The 20000-nt window shown below is 41.1% G+C and overlaps 1 protein-coding gene across 3 annotated transcripts in view; it reads right to left on the bottom strand.

Moving 5' to 3' along the window:
* gtdc1 (glycosyltransferase-like domain containing 1) overlaps positions 1–20000 on the bottom strand; it is a 41382-nt gene that overhangs the window by 18217 nt on the left and 3165 nt on the right. For all 3 annotated transcript variants that reach the window (XR_003441397.2, XM_027152454.2, XM_027152457.2), the window contains exons 2-4: positions 11464–11683; positions 4209–4376; positions 3320–3493 (exon numbers count right to left, since the gene is read on the bottom strand). Coding sequence is in view for 2 of the 3 variants with exons in the window: in XM_027152454.2 (XP_027008255.2) it covers positions 3320–3493; positions 4209–4376; positions 11464–11642 (521 nt within the window). In the remaining variant the exon portion in view is untranslated. The remainder of the gene's footprint in view (positions 1–3319; positions 3494–4208; positions 4377–11463; positions 11684–20000) is intronic.

Below are 20000 nucleotides of genomic sequence, written 5' to 3'. Positions count from 1 at the left end.
TCCTATTTATCACGGTTTGCTCTGAGCACTTCAAAGCACCATATGGACTCGATTGTGGCTCGGTCCTGGCACATGCGATCTGTAGATCAGAGGCATGCTGTACCTTTGGGTTTTACCGTTGGATTATTTTCACAGGGGACATGCTGAGGAGTCGTAGTGACTCCGAGCCGAGAGATTTTTTATTTTATTATTATTATTTTTTTTTAAGACCAATCCTATAAGAACACGAAGGTACAATCTGACTTGAATGAAACAAATGAGAAAAGGTGCCTGCCAGATGTTCCACCGACGAGATTAAACGCTTGACGGTTTGATTAAGAAAGCCCCGGACTCTTCATCTTCTCACTCCGACCGCATTACCGCTTCAGAGCAATCTGGGGGGTGGGGGGTGGGGGGGGACTGCTGTAAGGATGAGTGATGTGGTGTATAAGGATTTGGAGTTCCAGGGCCAAGTTGATAAGTATTCTTGACCTCTCTGTCGGGCCACGATACGGTCAGCTTTACGTTTAAACGAGGACATCGGCGTATAAAAAGTGCTACGTCTTCGTCTGCGAGTGATCCTACTATACGGAATTAGACGGGATGCCTTCTGAGCCATTGGCAAAATCATGGCAGCTCTTGACGTTTTTGTTTATATTTCCGATCGCCGCAAATCAAGCGAATATCCATGGGACTGCGAGATATCTACATCGCGAACGCGACATTGACGTAGTCTTAAACCAGAAAGGTTTTTTCATTAGCGGAGTAAAACGGCCCAGAACAAGGCTGACTCCGCGTCCAAGTGGCTTTGATCTAACTTTCCAGCGTTGCCATTGCGAAACTTTGATATGGAGCCGTTTCCTTTTGAACCTCGTTGAAGGAATCTCTGCAGCAGGATATCCTGCCATCTGCTTCGGCAACACAATCATTCCACGAGTCAGTCATTGGAGGCAGGCCACTCCTCGGAGAGTCACATCAATGGCTTTGAAGCGCTTTTTAAAAGCAGCCAAAGAGCCCTCTTTTCCCCCACAACTTAAAAAAAAAAAAAAAAAAGTAGCTTCGGTTATCTGCATCGAGTTAAATGGGCTAATAAAAACCTGTCTTTCCAGACAATGGAATCCTGCTAGGAGATCATCGAGATATTGTTTCCTCTCCAGGAGGCTAATTGTACTGAGATTTCGGTCACATGGGACGACGTGTCGTTGTTAAATCGTGGTCTTTAGGATCGATACGGTACCGTTTATGCCTCGGAGACAAATGGATCGGTCACTACAGGAAACATTTGATGCCACTTAAAGTGGAAATAGCATTTGCAGCTTAAGGAGTACGTTTAATGACGACATGAAGAAGAAAACAATTGGAAATGTACCATAACCAGGTCCGGTGCTATAGATTAGTCCACTTATATAGCTGCTGGGCTTGAACTGTTTTTTTTTTTTTAATTAAGTTTAACCAGAATCAGAATCCCAACACTGGAGCTTCTCCAGGCCTTAAATACCCTTTCTCTCTCTCCATTCCTGAATAAAACCTCACTGTAGAAATGGAAGGGTTATAATACGTCATTAGTATTAAATTTGGGTTTTTAATTATTACATCGCACGGTGGCTTAGCGGTTAGCACGTTTGCCCCACACCTCCAGGGTTGGGGCTTCGATTCCCGCCCCAGCCTTGTGTGTGTGGAGTTTGCATGTTCTCCCCGTGCCTCGGGGGTTTCCTCCGGGTACTCCGGTTTCCTCCCCCGGTCCAAAGACATGCATGGTAGGTTGATTGGCATCTCTGGAAAATTGTCCGTAGTGTGTGTGTGTGTGAGTGAATGAGAGTGTGTGTGTGTCCTGTGATGGGTTGGCACTCCGTCCAGGGTGTATCCTGACTTGATGCCCGATGACGCCCGAGATACCCCGTGACCCGAGGTAGTTCGATTAAGCAGTAGGAAATGAATGAATGAATGAATGAATGATTACATCATTAAACAAAAGGCACCTGCGAATGAAAAGGAATTTAAATTCAGAGTGGGTTTGTCCCTTTGTCTGTGGGCATATTTTACTTTAGATATTTAATACAAAATCCTTAAACAATGTTGGTTGGATTCCTCGGGCGTGTTGACGGATGACCGGCCGCGCGTATAATCACTTCCTTACACTCTGTGCTTTTCCTGTGGATGGGGCAAATTAGCATCTGAAAATGAGCTGAGAAACTCTGTAGGCGAAAGCCTTGCGTCATCACTGTCAGTTCACTTACAGTGCCTCTTAGCTGTGACACACACACACACACACACACACACACACACACACACACACACACACACACACACACACACACACACACACACACACACACAGCTACATTTAAGCAATTAATGATGCACAGGAAAAGTTTGGACCTGCATCTCCAAACAAACCTCCTGGATTCTGTAATGAATTTGGGTCATGACTCAAACGTCAAAATTCGATTGCAGCTTTGCAGATTTGTGCAGGAGACTGTGTGTGTTGTCAAGTTGTAAATGCCCCGTTATGTTATGACGCATGGCAACATAAATAAAAAATCTGTTGTAAGCTAATTTATTAGGTGCATCATCCCTTGTATGTAACGCCTTTCAGATCACGTGACATTATACCAGGGTTTAAGAATGCGACCTTTTGAATTCATCGCATATAGTTTTCAAAATAAAGAAATTAGTGCTACGAGAAGACGAGACGATGTTTTATCGGCAAAATCGATCGATGTAGCGGAACGTAGTGTTACGTCAGTGTAAAAGCGCAGGAGATCGTTTCATAACGAAAAAGTCCTGCTAATTGAAGAGGTCTTAAACAGAAGATAGAGAAAAGGTTGCCTCCTAGACTGACTCCTAACCCTAAGGTTGTGGGTTCGATTCTCGTGCAGGCAATACCACGACTGAGGTGCTCTTTGTGCAAGGCACCGAACCCCCCCAACTGCTCCCCGGATGCCACAGCATAAATGGCTGCCCACTGCTCCGGGTGAGTGTTCACAGTGTGTGTGTGTGTGTTCACTGCTGTGTGTGTGTGTGTATACTTTGGATGGGTTAAAATGCGGAGAACAAATTCCGAGTATGGGTCACCGTACTTAGCCGTATGTCACGTCACTTCACTTCACTTAAACAGACTGTAATTTTATGTATATTTATAATAGTGTGTGTGTGTGTGTGTGTGTGTGTGTGTGTGTGTGTGTGTGTGTGTGTGTGGTGAGCTTTAATATCCTGCACTCCTACTGAAAATCACCTTCCTACACAACCTTGTCCACTTGGAGTGGATTTTAAAAGTTTTTAAAAGACAAACTGCAGACTACGTGATGATGACGGTTAAGACTGTGATGACAGAACGGACCTTGCGACTTCAGGGAAGCGGATGGGGAAGTAAAGGACGCTGCATTTGGGCCGGATGAGCTGCTCCAGGCCCTTGGGTCGGTGATCGGGCATCGTCTTCAGGAATCCGGAGATAGAGGACAGGAACGAGTCCATGTTGAACGCCGAGTTAAACAGGACCACGTCGGCCACCAAGCTGGGTGTAGAAACACAAGCATTATTATGTAAGATGGATGTGATAACAGGTAATGAAAACAACACTGAAGCACGGATTAGACATTCACGAGGACTAGTAATAGTGATTTAATTACGTCCAATAAAACAGAACCGAGGAGCAACGAGCTGTTTTTAAATTGTTGTACAAATTAACGCCGATTAAAGGATGGCTCGTGCCAAGGCGCACGATTAGCATTCGAATTAGCGGCGCCTAAGCTGCCTTTTAAATATCACTGCACTGTTGTAATTATAAACAAACAGAGAAGTTAACCGAGCAAGCAAAGTGGGCAGACTATAAGCATAAAGCATAACAATTACACTGTAGTCTTAAAAATAAATAAATAAATAAATAAATAAATAAATAAATAAATAAAACATAGCATGGAGATTAATGAATATATTCAGTGATACACGATTCATAGCAAGAGCTGCATTATGAGATGCTATAATTAAGCGAGTGTGGTGACAGAGCGGACGCTTTTAACAGCAAAGTACGCCTGAAGGATCGCGGTCTATCTGCCTGCTACTCTATTAAAGCCTTCCGTGGAACTTCTGCTTCGCTATTACGCGTACATCCGAGGTCGCGGTTTACAGGAAATGCAGCAGTTCGGAAAAGTAAATAAATAAACAAACAAACAAAAGGATACGACCGAACCGGAATTCAGCCGAAGTCCATTTTCCTCCAGACGGATTACCATGACAGGATCTGGTTGTAGCCGTATTGGAAGTCTCTCTCTTGGCTTTTACGGACCGGATAAATCAACTGGTTTTCGTGAAAGTAGAGGATCTTCTTCAGAGCGGCGAGGTCCGGCCGCAGGGCCACCAGTTCGGCGAGGTTTAGCACGGAGCTCGTTAATAAAACCCTGAAGAAAAAAGAACGCTATTATTAAAAGGTGACATCACTATCGGTTCAAGCGTGAAAAAACATACGGAAACAAATATACTTCGAACGTATCCGGTAGTCGTGTATCGTAGCCCTAAATAAACCAAAGGGATCGTCTCATATGTGTTAGGTGGATTACTGAGGGGCAATAATCAGTGTGCTGGGTCACGCAGTGAAGTGAAGTGAAATGAAGTGAAGTGAAGAGAAAAGAAGCGAAGTGAAGAGAAGAGAAGTGAAGGGTGCTACTCGAGGCTGTGTCCCTGTCTGCATTAAAAGCTTTGGGATAGACAGAGCGAGCTTTGAAGCTGCGTCATTCATCTCCCTAAATGAACCCAACCCCCTATTCGCCGTGCTTCGAGCTCAGCTTCTTTGATGTGGCGAGGCTGTGGCCTCGAGACCACGACGAGTTCTGGGTTTAACTCGCGTTCTTGCGCTGCTCTAGGAACGGTTTCTCTTACAAGATCCCTGAGCTCGATCATCACGTCACGAGTCATGCACGAGTGTTCTCTGGAACTGGAGGGAAAAAAAAAACTGAGGTTTTTGTTATCATGTGCTCATCAGTACGAGACACGGTTACTGCGAAGAAAAAAAAGCAGAAGATGCAGAAACCGAAGCAGATGACGGAACTATTTTTGGTCTGTATTCCTTCTGGAAAGGGTCCAGGCAACACATTCGGGGCACGGTATTAATAAAAAAAACAGGGACTTGCTCTTGCTGCCTTTGAACTGGAGGTGATGAGTGAAATTTGATGCATCTTTTCAATTCGGTTCAAATCACACATGTGCGTTTGTGTGTGTGAGTGTATGTGTGTGTGTGTGTGTGTGTGTATTTGCGCCCAAATCAGCTAAGCATTAAAGATATTAGTACTGTACGTAAGCCAAATTCATAAAAAACAGACATTGTGCATTGACTTGACTTGCTTAAGACAGGATGGATCGTTGGGTTGGAAGCTTTTTAATCCTGAACATGGAACAAAGGTCCATCCACAGAGGTTCTGAGACACCCTTAAACAGATGATGAATAAAACTCCATCTCTCAAACAATGGGGAGTCATTTTGTGTAAAATAACAGTTCTATAACGGTCCATAGAAGTGGTGTAACAACATACAAGCATGGCAGCACGCTGAGATGAATAATGTGTGTTAACATATGAAGTCGATTCTTTTTTTAAATATCCTCTCCTCTCACAAAACCGAATCGTTTATCACCGATGCCGCACCGATGCGCTGGCGTTACGCGCCATTTCGTGTCGCTCTTTTTTTTAAAAAGAGCTTGTTGTAAGCGGACACCGTGACATACTGAAATTAGGTTGGGCGATTATCATTCCGTAGATTTTTCATTCCGCTCCACCCATAAGCCCGGAGAGTGGACTGCTCCTGAGGAATTCGGTCTCTAGAGGAAGCCAAAATCCCACGAGAGAAACAAAATGACCGACATGAACATGCCCCCCATCCTCCCCTCCTCTGATCCCACTACAGAGTCAACTAGATGGAATCTGTGGCCTCCGATGCAATGACTCTGCCTGTCTGTAGTCCGGTGTACGGATGTTCGTAACCCGTATTAAAGCACACGTCTGGGCCTGCCGCAAGGTTGTCGGGACACGCCGTGGCAAGTCGTGTGAGATATTTCTGGGTGTATACAGTCAGAGCAAATTTTAAATCCCATGATACCTCGTGTTCCGTAAACTGGCGTATTATCGGTATTGCCGGGTCACGGTGCTTGGCCCCCTGCTAACGCTGCTTCACCGCCACTCTGTATTCATACACTGGATTCGTTATTTGTTGGAAAGAATCCTTTCACCAGCGGAAAAACACTTTAAAAGCCACGACCAGTAATTCTGTAGCGTTCCATAAATCAATCATCACTTTGCGGCACAATGAAAGCGTTCTCGTGTGTTAGACTTTAACTAGCGCGCACTATTGGTCCATCCATCAAATATGGAAAAAAAAATCACAACAAACGCGTCAGAGCTGTAACGTAATACGGGTGTGTTTTAAACACGGACGCCACTTTTTACTCATAACTGTGCATTTCCTTTTACTCCCACTCGAAACACATTCTCTTATACAGTACACCAACCCGAGTTTTTTTCAGTACACAATTTACTGAGAAGTCTTTCACCGGCGATGAGTGCGAGCCCTTAAAATGCCGTCCTTAGAAGCTAATTTGTTATTGGCAGACGCAGGGTTTTCTCTCTCGTCACCAGCCCATAATTGTCGCCCACCGTTTGTTTCCAAAGCGACGGCTGCTAACTGAAACCAGAGCAGATGTTTTAGGTCCAAAAGGGACCTGTAGGACAGCAGACATGGTGGGTGGCTCTGTTACTGCGTTTGCTTAGTCATATTCCTAATTGCATAAGATTGTTCGAGTGAAAGGTGCCGTTTTGGAAAGACTTTTTTTTTTTCGGCTTCTGCTCCTGGCATAATACGGCTGCAGAAAATTCCCCCTCCTATAATTAACACGGGGCGCGAGAGTTCAACTCATGAATTAATCATTTTGGCCTGGCGCTCTTCATTAAGCTCGGTTACACGCAAATATTTTGTCCGCTCTGTGTTTTAAGCGGCCAAAATCTCGAAACGAGAGAATGTTTTTTTTGTAGCGATCTTATCGGGTAAAGTCTTACGAGCGATCTTTATTTTCCTTTTTAGATATTTGTTCTCCATAAGCATTAGAGAAAAAGTGACACATTTGAAGGTTTGCTCCGGGGGTTTCCCCACCCACCATTTGAGAGGAAAGGTGGAGAAAGAGATGCTGCTGTTCGTGAGAATGTAGAGAGTTTTCTGTAGGACCAAGCTGTATCAAATTCGCGTCTTGCAAGCACTTAATGTGCCACAGACATAATGTGCCACTTGTTGTCTTGGCGTTCGACTAGTCCCACAACCTTTTCAAAAAAGATCACGGTGAGTAAAGGAACAAAGTGCGAACTTATCATGAACTGTTCACTCAAATTATGGCCTAGGACAGGGGTCGGCAACCTTAAACACTCAGAGAGCCGTTAGGACCCGTTTCCCACAGAAAAAAAAAAAACACAGGGAGCCACAAAACAAAATTAATATAACACTGCATAATGTATATCGTTTTTTTTACCTTTATGGAAAGTGTAGAAAAAACTGTAGTGTGTTGCATTTATGAAATCGACGAACTGCTCCCGAGTAAACGAAATTTTATTTCTGCAGGCAAACAAAAAAAAATTTCGAACAGCTTGAACTAACCTTAAGTAAAAAGACGCTGGGTTGAAGGTTACTTTCCTATAAAATGTTCGACGTCTAATCGAGTCCTCTTCGTATTCATGACATCAACATTTTAACTTCCTGGCTGCAGCGAAGCAAAAATGCGTCGGATTTCGCAAGTCGCCATTTATGACACGTATTTTGAGTGACACACAAATGAAACACGGTTTATTTTAATGTTACAAGAGCAGCGTGATCTTAGAATTTAGAACTACATTTTGTTTAAAAACTAACTAACTAAAAAATAAAACAAATTCAAATGAAATATTTATTTTCCGAATCTACAGGGAGCCGCGGTTTGCCGACCCCTGGCCTAGGACCTGCTCATGACCACAATATATATAAATATGTGCGTATGTTGCACTGTACTATATTATGTAGTCCCAGTTTCTTTGCAAAACATAACCAATATTTAATTTGTCCTTCTTTACAGTTACACAAACGCACGAGGATAATGCGACTGTCAATTATTGGGGGCTACGTGACCCATGATGATGCTCTACTGGGCTTTTAACCCCCTTGACATGATTGACGATCCTCACAATCATCCACGAAAATCTTTAGCATATTACAAAACACATGCTTGTCCTCAGTCAGCTAAACGTTACCACCTAAAAGTGTGTTTTGAACTAGCCAGGTTTAGCATAGCGACAAAGCGTGCAGGACCTTTAACAGGCAACGGACACACGATTATTTCTTTATTGAGAACAAGGACTGCTTCCTGGGGAAGTGGGAGATCAGTGGTTAATATGTTGAACTACAGACCAGAAGGTCTGCTCCTGGCCCCTTGAGCAAGGCCCTTAACCCGCGACTACTCAGCTGTATAAATGAAATGCACGTAAGGATCTCTGGATGGACGCAAGGACGTCCGCCAAATGTCGTGAACATAAATGAAAAGGAGAGTGAAGGATCTGACATCATTACGAATACAAACATAAAAAAAAATATGATTGCATTCAAGAATGTGTGAGCAGACGAAATATTAAAAATAAATAAGTAAATAAGTAAGTAAATAAATAAGTAAATAAGTAAGTAAATCAATCAATAAATAAATAAATAAATAAATAAATAAATAAATAAATAAATAAATAAATAAAACTCGAAACACAGCAGAATTCATTTAAGGCAAACTCAGATGAACCAGTCACGCATCCAGGCCTGGTTTCAGGTTGCCAATGTAATGGCATGGAGCAGAAAACTCGCTCTCAGTTGGGGATGTTTGTTAAAAATAAAAAAGTTATCATCAATGGTAAGTTTGTCCACGAGTACAATCATGAGAAGGACCGAAGAAATAACTATGTCAATGTTTGTGTATAGAACTTTATTACTTTTTTTTTTTTTTTTTTTTTTAAAGAAATTGCCCACCTTTTCATATTTATATCTAAAGCTGAAGGTCGAATGAAGCTTTGGAATGGCTGAAGAGACAGTCTGAGGTGAGCTTTGGACTGAGGACCAACAAATGGCATAGACAACATTTTGGTGTGTTAAACTTGGTATTCACAAAATTCCAGGGGTTTCGTTACCACGACGTAAAGTGGGCGTGTTTCCGGAGGTCTTGGAAAAATGCCCTCTTTCAAAAAAAAAAAAAAAACAGCATACTACGAAGGACAAAACAGTCATACAGGTAGATTTATATTAGAAAACAAATAAACAACCAAAAGTACGGTTACGGTTAGATTATCAAATAGGCCACGCCTACCCGATGACGCAATATCCGTTACGCTGTTCTGAAATCCCTGGAAATAAGTGCGTCCGAATGAATGCAGGGTACACGCCTACCGTCTCCAGAAGCACTTGTGTCTGCATGCGAACCTTTTCGAGAAAAAGATGACTGTAATCCTGATAAGATCGACGATTGGTGAGGAACGTTTTCATTAGTCACTGTGAGCCTTGACACTGACCTTCTTACCACCCTGATGTAACCACACAGCTCCCACTGATCTAACAGGTACAGTATTCTACACTCTGGCACCCGTTCTGATGTGCGTTTGTTTTTAACTGAATGGAAAAAATATTCATCGTAGTTGTTTTGTGGTGTACAGGGACCTTTTCTTTCAGATTCTTTCCATAGATATCCAAATACAGTACACACACGTATTAGCAAAGTTTGTGGGAACCTGGACCATCACACAGACGTAAAATTAAACAGTTTCAGTAACTGAATTAATACTAGTCACGTTTCTTTATATGCACTGTCCTGACATTGACTGTTCTGATTTTTGTCCCTCCAAATCCACTTCCAAACTGTCGGGTCGTTTGTCATAGGATCCGACCGGTTACCTGCATGAATAAACAGCTGTTCCTATTAAACTGGGGGAAAAAAATGTTTAAAAAACGTTACAGGAAACCAACCAAAGTGCACGACACCGTGGGTTGGCGATCATGTGCAATCCCCCTCTTCTACCTGTAAAAGGTCTCAACACCATTTTAATCATGTTTGTGTCTCTGCTTTAAGAATTAGAAATTTATTTCATTTTTTTTTTAAATCAGAGAAAGGTTTAGTCACAGGTGGGCAGTGAAGCAGAAATGACTTGACATTTGCACATGCTATAATCTCTCTCAGGTAGAAAGCGAGGTTTCGGCTATTAGCTTTCTGTGACTTGCTTTGTCAGCATGCATGCTAGTTTCCGGACATGTTTCCACCACACTGACGAAATGTGAATCAGAGCTGCAACACTATAGAACCATTACCCTAGAAGCATGACCAATACTGAGAACATGACTATGATACCACAGGTGGGGTGAAACACAACTACACACACTGTACGTCCTGAGGAAAATTTCCCTGTTCCTCAGCTAATCTTCTGTAGGCAAGGACGGCTTTAACCCCTTCGCGTGTAGTGTCCACAAGGACAGCTTTAACCCTTACACGTGTAGTGTCCACAAGGACAGCTTTAACCCTAACACGTGTAGTGTCCACAAGGACAGCTTTAACCCTTACACGTGTAGTGTCCACAAGGACGGCTTTAACCCTTACGCGTGTAGTGTCCACAAGTGTAGTGCAGTGTATTTATTGTAGTATCTACAATAAATAAATAAATAAATAAATAAACAGACAGACAGACAAATAAAAATAAATAAAAAATACATTTTTTTTCTTGATTATATTCAAAATTGAAAGTTACCATTCTAAAAAGAAAAAACTGAAATATTTAATGCTAACTATATACACATTTATAACTAAATTATATATATATATATATATATATATATATATATATATATATATATATATATATATATATATAATTGATTTATTTGTATAAATAAATAAAAATAGATAAAAAGAAATTGTACAAAATTCTATAATGTTAATGTTCATTGTAGTTATATTTATATATATACTGTAATGTTAATGTTCTTCCTAAAAGTATTTATACACACACACACACACAAATATATATATAAAACACACATATAAAAAATATATATATTTATATATAATGTATATATTATATATATATATAAATAATGTATAAAATGTGTTTGTTTGTGTGTGTGTATAAATACTTTTAGGAAGAACATTATTATATATATATCTACACATCTATTACATATATTATTATATTATATATATATATATATATATATATATATATATATATATATATATATACACATCTATTATATATATTACATCTACACACACACAATACTTACATGTACAATATTTAATGTTGATGTGCTATATATTTATAAATTTTAATAACAGGAACCTTTTAGACAATATAGATGTGTGGTGTTGTTTTTTTTTTTAAAGAATTTAAAATGCCTAAAAGTGATAAAGGACAGAGCGGATCGTGTCGTGTTCGTCCCGGAGCTCTCGGACACACCGACCTGTGCGACTGGCTGTTTGGGATAGTTTGCATGAAGTGCAGCGCCGCCGTTCTGGCCCTCCAGTGCCATTTCTTAGCAGGGAGAGTATAAACCACGCAGTCATCTATGTTCTTCTGAAGAAGGTCTATCAGCTGCTTGTGAGAGCCGCCGTAAAAAGCCTCCACTAGCAGCAAGCTCATGATGTCTGGTGAAAAAAACGGAGCGTCCGGAACAATTCGACCTGTAATGACAGAGATAGAGATAATACGTCATAAATCATCACAAGTTTATTTATTATATATGCTGATATAGCATCGACGTAGCACATAACAAGCAAAAGGTTATTTTTTTTAAAGTACTGAATTATTCTTATTATTTGATATTAATGGAAATACCGCAATGAGTAATGAGACATGACACATGAGACGGCGTGATGAGGGAATAATAAGTGGGATGGCTGGGCTGTGTTCGAAAGAAAAAATAAAATTCGCCTACATGCAGTACTTTCCCGGTCGTTTCTGAAGCTCGAGACTGTCATGTGAAACAAAGGGTTAAGTCATAACTGGAAAGCAGAATGAGGTGTACATGATATCAACAGCTGGAAATGAAATGCTGACACAGTGATATTTATCAGACAAACAGGCCTGTAGGTTTAGCATCATGGGAAAAGTGACATTTCTGCCCGTCAAAAGGCATACAGTCGCTTTAAGTTACTGGATCAGAAGGTGCTCAGGAGTTCTGTGGAACTCCATCACCTCATCATCAACATCATCATCATCATCATCATCGTCATCATCACTACTGCTACATATATGGATATTAACTATATAGGATTTGTTTCTATTCCAAAAATATACGCAGGTATAATACAATAGGTTTAATAAAAATTCAATTAGAAAATAAGAATTGTCATGGATTTTAAAACGTGTGTATTTAAAAAATAAATAAATAAATAAAGTGAAGATTATTCATCACTTATCCTTTCAGTCCACTTCTTTTTGCCCTCTCTAAACACGTCTGTGAGGTTTTCTTTGAGAAACCCAACAGACATTTCCCTCACTGCTGAAACAAGACAAGATCGCCGCAAGCGTGATCTACATTCAAAAAACATACAATTACAAACAAACAGCACTTGCATATCTGATCATAACTCTATGAAATGATGCAATTTAAAAAAAAAAATAAAAAAAAATCGCAATACGTCAGGGGGGGTTTTCCGATTTTGACGTGTATACACGCTAGTGGGCTTTTTCCCCCCCACGTACACCACATACCTTTACCTCGAGCCCTCCATCTTAGACAGGTAGAACAGGAGGAACGTTAAGACCTCAAAATGGAGAGAGGAAAGTGAGGGGTTAACGTCAGAGCTCTTACCCACACGGGGTGTTGCGAGAGGGAAACCCCGTGGTACGAGAGCTGGAGTGATCTGAAGCAGCACCCTCATGCCTAACCGTGGGTGCTGAATCATTTCTGAACTGCTCTTTAATGATTGCCTAAGCACAAGCTCTCAAATGGCTTTAACGCGAGACTGAAATCTGGAGAGTTTAGAAGGCAGCTCTGTCCGTAACACTCATCTCTATAAGCTTTTATATTCGCTCTAAATCAGTGACTGTGATGTGTGTTTGGGATATTTACGGTACGCCAGGGTGAGTCAGATGAAATACCTGTCACAAGCATGACGCATTTTTCTACATGAGCTCCAGTTAATTCAGATCTATTTTTTTCATTTGGTCATTTAAAAGGTTTTCATTTGACTCACCGCGTGAATAAATTACGTCCGGTCGATAAAGACCCGCGAAGCTGCTTTTGCGACGATGTCCGTTGTTAAACTTTCACCACGTTTATAGTACAGGTTATGACGTCACATCTGCTCGTATCGGTATGGTCACACATCTGACTGTTTATTTACTTATCTTGATGATTGCGATTGGGACATTTCCGGTAAGGAGGCGTTAACAGTTTTGGAAGGAGTCTCCGGTGTCAGAGAACGTGACTATCGTTAAAAAGCACTTTACTAATCGTCTATCGACATGATGCCGAGCTGCGTCTGCTTCCCTGTTGTCATGTTCCCCTTAGCCTCGGCGGTAGTAGTTTTAATAAACTATTTGAGAACACATTTAAAAGAAAAGTAAAGAAAAAAATCCATTCACCATGACCAGAGAGAATGCACGTGCTCAGAGTCTCTAAAAAGTTGCTCCTCGCATCACATCATATGGACTTGTATAAACTTTCCTTCCTCTCTCTACTCTCCATGATCACAGCAGATGAGTTCTTCTCTAATCTGAATAAAGCGTAATGATTTTTATCTCCTTCTGAGAACGTTAGAGGAAGACGATACGCTTATGACGCTCGGAGCCTTCGGGGTGAAAAAACTCTGAGAACGTGGCTGACACTCGTACAAGCCTGGAACGTCGCATGATCTGTACTGATCGTACCCGATTAAACCTGTCGGTAGAAGCGAGCGTGTCGGTGCTCTGTAAGCGGTGCGGCAAGCGTGGCACTGCCCGGCGACAAGTGCGGCAAAGACAGAAACGCGTAGAGCACTGAAGCGTGCCAGCTAGCGCTCTACACCTCCTTTAAACTGTCTCCAGCCATCTGCAGATGTTTTTGACTCTGCGTATGTATGTGTGTGTGCGTGTGTGTGTGTGTGTGTCATCATCCACAATGGAGTGTGATAAGGCTTGAGGAGGCCTGAAGTGATACTGGAGGGTTAATCCAGCTTGAACGATAGATCTGATTAAACACACCCTCGCGGTCGAGTGAAGCAGAGGCTCAGAATGTAAAATTACAGTTGAGTAAGGAGGTGGAAAACACACACACACACACACACACACACACACACACACACACACACACACACACACACATCTAAAGCACTCTGTGTGCTGGATAATGAGTTTCCCAACATAACGTGTTAAAATGAAATGAACACTAGCGACGCTAAACCGACAAGCGGTCTGCTTCGGAGCAAAATAAACAGGTGTCACAAAAACAGACGGCGTTTAGAATCCACGGTTACGACACGACCCACAGCGCCGTCGAGTCCGCGGTCAGGCTGGGATTCGTTTTCCATCGCAGCGTCTCTCACAGGCGTATGGACCGACCACAGGATCACATTAACGTGCTCGCTCTGATACGCCATCTCGTTTAATCGCGACACGTCGTTCATGCTCCGCATCGTCGGGGAAAAAAATATAAACAAACGATCTTTTATACGATGGAACTCAGAGATGTAGAGTTTCAGATCATCAGGATGTAGCATACGCCGAGCTCGCACCTTTAGCACACCTTCGTTCTTTAGTTTACAGGCTCACGTCGTCATGTTTTATTCCTTAAGTAACGTAAAAATCGACGTTTTTCTCGGTTGTCGGGAATTTTAAAAGAAAACGACTTTCCTAGAACTCCTTCGAATTACGTGTGATATATATTTATATATGAAACTATATCTATAGTTATCGTACCTGCAATTTAAAATGAAAACTGTAGCTATAACTAAACAAGGCTAAAAAAAAAAAGGAACTGCTTTACAAAAACCTCAGTCCTGTTTTGAGTACCGAGCGCTCACGAGGCTCTCACAAGGCGCTATTTGCAAAACAAATCAAATACGTTTAGTGCGTTAGCATGAAACCGAGATCCATGAAATGGTAATTTCAGGTATTACTTTGGCTGCTTTCTGTGATAACCTGCTGGAGTGAATCACAGAGCACACTTTTGACCCTGAGAAGAAAAACGTGGAAGGGGAACCACGGCGACGTGTGTGTGTATTTACTCAAAGTGGAAATCAGAAGAGGGAAATCACAAGCGTTTGGTTTGACACGACTGATCTTTGTGCAGCTTTCCTCTCTTTCTTAAACTTCCGATTCACCGAAAAGTCATTTCTCTCTTCCTCACGGTCTTCACCTCACGCTCGAAGCTCGAGGCAAATCGCTATATGAATAGGCCAATAAAACTTTTCTTCCACGGCGACGTGACGCCGCATGCGCCGGTATAATGAACGCTGCTAAGACGTCTTCGACCGCGAGCCGTGCTGAATGGCATCTCAATAAGCTAAAACAGTACTGTAAGCCCTGTGCGTTTAAAAAAAAAAAAAAAAAAGTATTGAGTAATTTGTTCCTGAAACCGTTTCATTCAGAATGACGCTGACATTTCTGTCGGGTTCAATACTCCGAAACGAAGGGCACGCGGCATGTCGCCAAACTCGTTTGATCTGGCATTATAAGAGCACGGAAAAGCTCACATTTTCCACGGATTAAGCTGTCGAACGGAGAGGAGTGCGGAGAGAAGTGACTTCTCTTTCATTTAACAGAGGAGGCGAGTCGCCTCGTCGTTCGCTACATCAGAAGCTTTTGTGTGAGCGCTAATCGTCAAAGAGGAGCTATTGAAGGAGAGCAGGGCTGTAATTACATACTAACACGTACATGCTAATCACCACACGCTCGCTAAAGAGCAGACGTGTACAGCGGTGACGGGTGCATCAGGAAATCCAATCTGATTTGGCCAAACCACTTAATCCAAACCAAAGTATGGATTAGCCAAGATGATAACGTAAAGTATTAAATACGATTTTAACGCTAGACGCTTTTTCCCCCCAATCGCTAACACGTCAAATCTGTTTATTTTTAATTATTATTCCTGCAGAATATGCGACTGCTCGTTTCCTTAAACTGTACAATACGTATCGATCGCAGCTACACAAAACACCCCGCAATACTAAAAAAACAAAACTAAACAAAACAAACACTCCAACAAATGCAAAATAACACAAAGAGCAAACTCATGAACACATCAACCCTCTAAATATATAATGTACATATGTTTTATATTCATATCACCATGTTTTATTATGTTATGTATGTTATTATTGTTATTATTAAGTATGCATGTTATTATGTTAAATTTGATGTTGGATTTGCTCTTAAAGGGGCGGGCGATAAAAGTAATGGTGCACTTTTATAACAATGATTCCACAAGCTACAAATGAATACGCAATAAGTGACATTTTTAACACAACGTATCCAAACAGATCGCAGAAATACATCCTTGGGGGGGGGGGTAATAATCAATCAATTAATTAATATATATATACACACGAACAACTCTCATTACTGTTTTACGGTAACGTTCTAGTCACGGCTAGCTAACGCACACTGATTTGTAGGTTAGTAATAAAATAAAAATAAAAATAAAATCGACAGTTTTACGTCAAATCAGATCTTTCGATACTTATAGTTTATACCGTTGAAATTAAATTTAAAATTAAACCGAACGATTACTACATTTTCTTAACGATAAATATCCGCTGTATCACTAATACCCCCCCCACTTTAATACTATAGAGTCATATTGTAGACCCCTGTTCTGTGATATGTAAGAAAAGCAGAATTGTTTTAGAATTTATCACGATATTAATATTACAGCGAACAGGCGATAACTTCATCTGATCATCGAGACGGACATGGCGCAAGAACTAGGACGAAACTCCTGGTGAATCATTTGCACGTCAGAAGGGAATGAATCAGAATCAGGTGACTCTCTGTCTTGATCGTTGGGGATAAATTTAAAATGTAAAGTTTACTATTTGCCCTGAACGTTGAGATATCCTTGAAGCTGTTTTCTCATAATATCTAATGTACGAATTAAAAAAAAAAAAAAAACGCGTCATCGTGTCATCGTCCAAACCCTCGACTGCAAAATCTCATAAAAGCATAACAGGTTCGTAATTTATTACGACATTGATCTTATATCATTTCACCCAGCCTTAATCTCACAAATATACAGCATGAAGCTTCTAAATGCTTAGCACTTGTCTGATAGACTTGTCTAAAGTGCACGAGCTCAGAGAACGTGTGAAAGTCGCGCTGAGCGACGGGTTAACGCCGGACTCCGCTAACGGAAATACGTACGACGAATATCGTCCCAGAGTCTTTGTTTCAGCTTTGTCGTGATGTCTTTCCTTTGCTGTTTAGTGTAAATGTCACAGGAAACAAAGAGAGAGCTAAACCGTGACTCACAACAGCTTGCTGATAAAAACGTATATACTGTATTCAGAGCGTTTGGCAGGCGAGGACGCTGGGAAAAAAGGGATGAGGACACGTTTCAGGGTCGACAGGTTATTAAAACTAACTAAATAAGAGACGGCAGGACTGGTTAAGAAGCAAAACAAGTTGGAACTATCATTTTGGACTTTCGGTTAAGAAATAATTAAATAACTATGTACAAAGTGTTTAACAGAACTTATTATTATTATTACTAAGTGATATGAAAGTTAGCGGATAAATCCATTAGGCTTTAAATGAGTTATTTTATACATGAGAGCGACTCATATTGCTTGACTTACGACTTTACTTTACGATGTTACTTTAAGCCAAATAGTCGTGGCCTAACGGTTAGAGAGTTTGACTCCTAACCCTAAGGTTGTGGGTTCGAGTCTCGGGCCGGCAATACCACGACTGAGGTGCCCTCGAGCAAAGCACCGAACCTTCCCAACTGCTCCCTGGGCACCACAGCATAAATGGCTGCCCACTGCTCCGGGTGTGTGTTCATGGTGTGTGTGTTCACTGCTGTGTGTGTGTGTGCACTTTGGATGGGTTAAATGAGAACAGAGAACGAATGCTGAGTATGGGGCATCTGTATGGATTTGTGTTCATTCAGCTACATGATCGTGAGTGAGATCAGACCACGAGGAGGTCTGGGGGTTCAGTCGGTGTTCCGTTTCGTCCCAAAGGTGTTGGGTGGTGTTGAGTCAGAATCAGGGCTCTGTGTAGGACAACTCGAGATCTTCAGCTCTAACCTTCACACACTGTGTCTTCACGGTGTGTGCTACAGTTTGGTTGAAGGTGTGACGGTCAGGTTCTACAAACCTTTGGCTCACCGTTACACTCTGTATTAAGTTTTAGTTCTAAATATAAGATTTTACTGACTTGTGTTAATGCGATAGAACTCACTCTCAAGTCTATTTACTTTTTTTTTTTTTAAACAATCTAATAATAAATTTATTGCAGCCCACCCACAGTAATGTTTTTTTTTTTTCGTTTCTTCTAATACACATATTAATACACCAACTCGCCTTCGCAACCTACGGGTTGCACTAACAGAAAAACCACACAAGGTTCTCAGTAAAAGCGTGCGAAATTATTGGAAAGCTGAGATCTATTATATAACGGAGGCCTGCGACTAAATTATTTTGCTAATCGATTCCTCTTTTATTTTTATTTTTTAAATTAACTGATGAGTTAGATTTTAACCTGTATTAAATATAAAAAAAAAAAAAAACCTTCAGAATTACGGCATCAGATACAGGTACGTTTACTAAGCTCTTTCTTATGTAGACTAAATAAAATAACAGATCGCTATTGACCCGTGATACGAGTGACGTTTCTGACGTTTATCAGCTAATCTGTCACAGCGTGAGAATATTACCAAGTCCTCACCTCAAACAAGCCAGACACTCGAACCGATACGAGTTATTTGCATTAAAAAAAAAACAATTAATTGTTTATTTCTGACCAGACAAATAAATCTGACGCTAAATTAATATGCTTGTGCAAGACGAATCATTTTCAGTGCTTGGAATCGACTCCAAAAGCTTCGTAATTGACTCTGGAATCACTAGTTATTACTAGGTTATATTATTCTTACTAGGTTATCCGTATTACTAAGTTCCACCTGGAACACTGTGCTTCCTCTGTGGGCCTTTTTACACCCTGTCACTTCGTGTGTTGTCTCTGATCCGATAGCTATCTGATTTGTTAAAACTGTCCCGTTTACATCAGGCCACATAAACGTGTCTCGGCGAATCGGATATCGATCCGATCTTTCTACTCCCGCCCAAAATGCTAATATATTTTACCTCATGTCCGGGGTAATTGAAACAGAACACACTTTGGTGTAAACGGTTTTCAGAATGCAATCAAAAAGAAGACGTAAAAACTCGTTAGGACGTTTATGCTACAAAAAAAACGCGTTTACTGTTTGCTGCATTTTCGCTGGCGGCAGCAGCGCGTTTTAAGACTCGACGAGACGCCTGGGTGAAAGATCACTTGCGAGTGACGTACTTCCGTTTGGGAGGAGTATAGCGCTGACGTATGTGGCTTGAACAACCACATTCATTTACATCTGTCCAGTTTCATCTAAAACGCGTCCCAGACCACCTCCTGAAGGGGTTTGTACGATCGGATTTATATCCGTCTCCAAAACGTTTCGGAGGGCGTTTAGACCTGGTCTTTTTACCGTCGGATAGATATTGGATCACAGAAAACGCAGGAAGTGACCAGGTGTAAAAAGCCCCTGTTTCTCACACTGACCACAAGTGAATAAAACCGAAATGTCACTCGTACGAATGTCCCCGGTTTAGCGTAACGTCCTCATAAAGAGTTCCGGTATTTTCAAGGAGGTTTTCCTTGCTTTAATTAAATTCGTGTTCATCTCACTACCTGATAACTAACTGATTGCTTTAATCCGTGCCTCATGTCCACACGTCGTGGCTTTTTGTGCTTCATGGAATCGAATGAAATCCTTTGCAAACTATTTTTATGATCAAATATTACTGATTTTATCCA

Source organism: Tachysurus fulvidraco, chromosome 6, assembly GCF_022655615.1.
Source record: "Tachysurus fulvidraco isolate hzauxx_2018 chromosome 6, HZAU_PFXX_2.0, whole genome shotgun sequence".
Classification (NCBI taxonomy): Eukaryota; Metazoa; Chordata; class Actinopteri; order Siluriformes; family Bagridae; genus Tachysurus; species Tachysurus fulvidraco.
This window is presented reverse-complemented; position numbering and strand designations above follow the sequence as displayed.